The 5,673-nt window shown below is 36.0% G+C and overlaps 1 protein-coding gene across 1 annotated transcript; it reads right to left on the reverse strand.

The window, feature by feature from the left end:
• Positions 1-3,759: 3,759 nt before the first annotated feature.
• On the reverse strand, positions 3,760-5,314 carry LOC108992431. Its single transcript, XM_018966988.2, has 4 exons — positions 4,919-5,314; positions 4,228-4,852; positions 4,106-4,124; positions 3,760-3,991 (listed from the first exon to the last, which is right to left on the reverse strand). Exons 1-4 carry the CDS (start codon positions 5,312-5,314, stop codon positions 3,760-3,762), a joined length of 1,272 nt encoding a protein of 423 aa, XP_018822533.1.
• Positions 5,315-5,673: the final 359 nt, after the last annotated feature.

Consider the following 5,673-nt stretch of genomic DNA (forward strand, 5'->3'; position numbering starts at 1 on the left):
ATCTAAAACCAATAATAATGTAATGAAATAATTTAAATATATGGGTTCTAGATGTATAAAATATGCAATAATTCATCGCAATCACACTCTCCAATTAGTATTTTGCTAATCCTTGAGAAAAATAGAGAAAATTAATTAAGATGAATATTGCATAAAGATTGAAATCTAAATAGAAACAATCAAACACAATTCTGAATTCTCACAAAAGTGACACGTTACTACTCAACCCTCAGGGGCTATACCCACTAAGACTATCTCAACAATCTTTCACATAGAATTGAGGCAAATATCTTAGAACTCAAATGTGTGTGTGGAGCTAAACTGGCTATGTGTTCCTCATTGCTAGCCCGGATTTGTCATAGGAATTTTCAACTTAAGATTAATCATTGCTGATTCTAACTACCTCAAAACCCAATGGACTACCAGTTTTCACGCCAGCTCTGTTTTTAAAGGTTGAACACTCAACCCACAAAGTTTTGGGTAACTGTTTCTAACCCTTAATTTAGGAAAACTCCATAAATCACTTTCATCTCTTTTTAATTTCTTTATTTCTTTATTTTCTCTTTTTTTTTTTAATTTTTTTTAAAATTGAAAAAAGGCTCAGTAGTCCTATAGTTTACTTCTCTTGTGTTAAAACAGTGAACAATAAATTGAGAAACACTACAAATGTAAGCATGTGCAAAATGTCCTTCAAAACTTTCCATTCGTTCTACAAAAATCTCACAAAGTCTCATCTCAATGAGTATAGCATCCTGGTATTTCAAGCTACACATCAACAAAATATGATGCATAAAAAATCATGATCTGTGCTCAAGTTTGAAAATAAATATTCACAAAATGATTCGGCTCAACTAGTCCACTAAAATGCTATGATTTCACAAAATACTAGAAATAGAGTGTGTGTCAATCATATGTGTATCAATGCACACCACATTAATGCAATTTCTTTTTTAAAAACAAATATGTGCACACATGTTACCCCCAACCTAGTGAGAGACATGGTTCTTAATGAATCGAACGAAAGAAAACATAGTGCACATGAATAAGTAAACAACACAGACAACCAAACATGTGATATAAAATCAAAGCAAAATAACGAATAAATATAAAAGACAAAATGCAATTAAACAAATATGTAAGAGGGAAAATGATCAAAACACTTCCTTGGAATCTTGCACAAGTAAGATCTCTTCGTTTAGATCAAAGACAGTCATAAACAACTTTAGACGTTCTCCATTGACAGTGAAGCTATTGCCATTCTTCGGATTGACAATGTCTACCATCCCGTGAGGATGAACCTTCTTTACAATGTACGGCCCACTCCATTGAGATTTCAATTTACCAAGAAAAATATGTAAGCGAGAGTTGTAAAGAAGAACTTCTTAGATAAGTGTGAAATGCTTGGGATGGATTTTCTGATCATGTATAATTTTGATGTGTTCCTTGCTAGCTGAGCATTGTCATAGGCATCCCGACAAATTTCATCCAATTCATTGATCTGCAATTTTCTCAACCCTGAAGCTTCATCAAATGATATGTTAACATGTTTTATAGCCCACAGAGCTCAATGCTGAATATCAATAGGTAAATGACAACCTTTACTATAAGCTAATCGATAAGGGGACATTCCTATATTAGTTTTAAAAGCAGTCCTATAAGCCCACAAAGTATCAAGAAGCTTAACTGACTAGCCTTTCTTATTAGGATTGATAGTTTTCTCCGAAATGATTTTGATCTCTCTATTTGCCAATTCTGCTTGCCCATTTGTTTGAGGGTGATAGAGGGTAGAAACTCGGTGTGCGATACCATATTTCTTCATGAGTGTAAAAAATGATTTGTTACAAAAATGAGAACTTCCATGACTAATGATAACTTTGGGCATGCCAAAGCGAGCAAACAGAGATTGCAAAAATTTTAGGATAACACGATGGTCATTTGTTTTGCAAGTGACAACCTCCACCCATTTTGAAATATAATCCACTGCCAATAAAATAAATGTGTTTCCAAAGGAAACTAGAAAAGGTCTCATGAAGTCTATTCCCCAACAGTCAGATATTTCTAAAGTAGGAATAAGGGAAAGAGGCATCATGTCTTTTTTGCTAATGGATCCCAATTTTTGGCAACTCACAAATCTTACAAAAATTATAAGCATATTTAAACATGGAAGGCCAGTAAAAATCGCTTTGCAAAATTTTAGCGACCGTTTTCTTTGCTGAAAAATGACCACCACATGCACTCATATGACAAACTCTCAACATAGAAGAAAACTCATCATCAGTTATGCATATTCGAATCAATTAGTTCGAACAATATTTGAAAAAGAATGGATCATCAAAGTAAAAGTGTCATACCTTAGAGAGAAATCGATACTTATCTTTGGTAGACCATTCAGAAGACATTCGCTCAGTCACCAGATAGTTAACTATATCAGCATACTAGGGAGCTCTATGAATCACAAAGAGCTGCTCATCTGAGAAACTATCATCAAGAGGGAGGATGACATTTGAAGGGGAGGATGGTGGCAATCTAGAGAGATGGTCAGCTACCACATTTTCAACTCATTTTTTGTCCTTAATCACCATGTTGAACTCTTGAACTAGTAAAATCCAGCGAATCAAGCGTGATTTTCCATCTTTCTTAGCCAACAAATATTTAAGAGTAGAGTGGTCAGTGAAAATAGTAATAGAGGAATCAAGAATGCAAGCCTGAAAGTTATCAAGTGCAAAAATCACTACAAGCAATTCTTTTTTAGTAGTGGTGTAATTTTTCTAGGCATCGTTCAAGATTCTAGTGGCATAATAAATTACAAAAGGTCTATTATCCACATGCTCCCCCGAAATAGCAGCCAACGCATAATCACTTGCATCAGTCATAATTTCAAAGGGAATGTCCCACTACGAGGGTTGCATAATGGGACAGTGGTAAGCGATTCTTTAAGGGTATCAAAAACTTTTTGACACTCATCAGTCCACACAAATTCAATATCATTTTGTAAAAGAGTGTACAAAGGTTTTATAATAGAACTGAACCCTTGAATAAACTGCCTATAAAAACCATCATGGCTAAGAAAAGAATAAATATCCTTAACCGTCATAGGAATAAGAAGTTTAGATATTAATTCAATTTTTACCTTGTCGACCTTTATACCTTCAAAAGAAACAATATGTCCCGAGACAATGTCCTGAGTAACCATAAATTAGCATTTCTCCCAGTTAAGTAAAATATTTTTTTACCTCACATCTCTGGAGAATACGTGCCAAATTATGCAAACAACTATTAAAATATTTTCCAAAAACAGAGAAGTCATCTATGAATATTTCACAAATATCCTCAACCATGTCAGAAAAAATACTCATCATCCATCTCTGAAAGGTGGCTGGAGCATTACATAAACCAAAATGTATTCTGATAAAAGCAAAGGTGCCAAAAGGACATGTGAAAATGGTTTTCTTCTGGTTCTCATGCACTACAACAATTTGATAATAAATAGAGTATCCATCCAAGAAGCAATAAAATGCATTACCAACCACTCTTTCTAAAATTTGATCCAATAATGGTAAAGGAAAATGATCCTTCATACTGGCTGAGTTAAGTTTTCTATAATCAATGCATATGCTCCAGCCAATAACTATTCGACTTGGAATCAACTCATTTTTATAATTTTTGACAATAGTTAAACTAGATTTTTTTGGTACCACTTGAGTTGGACTTACCCACTTACTGTCTAAGATGGGGTAAATGATACCCATTGTGAGCAATTTAAGCACTTTCTTTGACAACTTCCTCCATGGTAGGATTGAGCCTACGTTGAGCACGAACCAGTCTACCATCATCTTCAAGATGGATTCTGTGGGTACAAACAGCAGCATCAATACCTTTGATGTCAGCTATTGTCCAACCAATTGCGCATCGATGTTTTCTTAAGGCTTCAATCAACTGGGTTTCATCTTTCTGATTTAACTTCGAGGAAATCACCACAGGAAAATGCCTTCTTCAGGATCAAGGAAAACATACTTTTAAATCTTGAGGAAGTGGTTTCAGTTATAACTGGGGAACTTTTTCCTCTGAAAATTTAAGTATGTCTGGTGGTGATAGAGTTTCAAACTGTGGTTGTGATCTTGTGCCTGCAAATTATATTTCAAGTGGTAAAGAAGAATCTACAAAACCATCCAAAAATTCAAGGACATTTCCATAAACATGGTCAATCTTCATTAAGTAAAAATTCACGTGTCTGGAAAATAGAATCATCATCAGAGAAAGGAAAAGTTGAGTAAATAAATTTTGTTGGTGTCAAACTCTCTACATCATTCAAATCACTTATGTCATCAAAATGTGCTAGCATCTTGGAAGCATTGAAAATGTTCAACTCAAGTGCCATGTTCCCAAAAGTAAGCTTCAAAACTCCACTTCTGCAATTAATCAAAGCATTTAATGTAGCTAGAAATGGTCTTCCAAGGATAACAAGTGCTTGATAAATAGTGGAGGTTAGCTGCTGCATATCAAGAACTACCAAATCCACTGGGTAGTAAAATTTGTCCACCTGGACCAGCACATCCTCAACAATACCCCTCGACACCTTAACTGACCTATCATCCAATTGTTGCATAATGGAGGTATTTTTCAGCTCACCCAATCCCAACTGCTCATACACTGAGAAGGGCAGCAAGTTCATACTACTCCCCAAATCAAGTAAACATTTCCTAATGCGTGACTCACTGATCATAATGGAAATGTTGTGAGAGTCGAGATATCCGAACTTCTGAGGAGTCTCGCTCAATATCAATGCACTGACTTGCTCCATTAGAAAAGTTTTCTTCTTTACATTCAACTTCCTCTTCACTATGCACAAGTCCTTCAGAAATTTTGCATATAAAGGAACTTGTTATATGGCATCCAAGAGTGGAATATTAATCTCTACTTGCTTGAAAATCGCTTGAATCTCAGCGTGGTATTTGTTCTTTTGGCCAACTGCCAATCTCTGAGGATAGGTAACCATAGGTTGGTACCCTCTACTAGTTTCAACATTTGCACTCACAGGATTCTTCGACTTTGGTCTCACTACCTCTGATTTTTTTTTAACTTCATCAGTCTCTGTTGTATCTTCAGGTGTAAGAGCAACTACATGTCTGTCAATGGTCATCTCTGGTTGGGGAATGTCCTTTTCACCTCTCAAAGTAAGAACGACTTTCGTTGTCTCAATAACATCCCCTGAGACATTATGTACCTGTTGTGGTTGTTGCCGATATACTTGAGAATTAGGCTGAGGTTGTGCTGGAACTTTCCCTCTCTCTAGAGTGCTCAATGTCGTACTCATCTTATTGATGGTGCCCCGCAAGTCATTTATGGCCTGAGTGTTCTGATTATTTGTGGTGGCCTAAATCTGCATGAATTGCTGAAGTGTGTTAGCCATCTGTGCCATACTGTCATCTAAAGACTTTTTCGTAGATGATTGAGGCTGAGAACTCTAAGCAGCTACATGAAGCTGAAATCCTGAAGGTGTTACAAAGGGATAGCTCTGAGAACTCTAATATGGTTGATATTGGTGCTGAGAAGCAGCCTGATGAAATGGCTATTGAGAAGGTGTCGGAGACCGGCCAGGCTGATCATTCCTCCATGAGCAATTTGGGTGATTCCTCCAACCCGGATTATATGTATTGGAGAAAGGCTGATTTT

Source organism: Juglans regia, chromosome 2, assembly GCF_001411555.2.
Source record: "Juglans regia cultivar Chandler chromosome 2, Walnut 2.0, whole genome shotgun sequence".
NCBI classification, from domain to species: Eukaryota; Viridiplantae; Streptophyta; class Magnoliopsida; order Fagales; family Juglandaceae; genus Juglans; species Juglans regia.

Excerpts from the sequence above, each read along its gene's own strand:
- LOC108992431 (XM_018966988.2), bottom strand. The coding sequence starts at position 5,314 with ATGAGTACGACATTGAGCACTCTAGAGAGAGGGAAAGTTCCAGCACAA. Across the intron at positions 4,853-4,918 it reads TTCAAGCGATTTTCAAGCAA|GACTTGTGCATAGTGAAGAG; the intron begins GTAGAGATTAAT and ends AAATTTCTGAAG.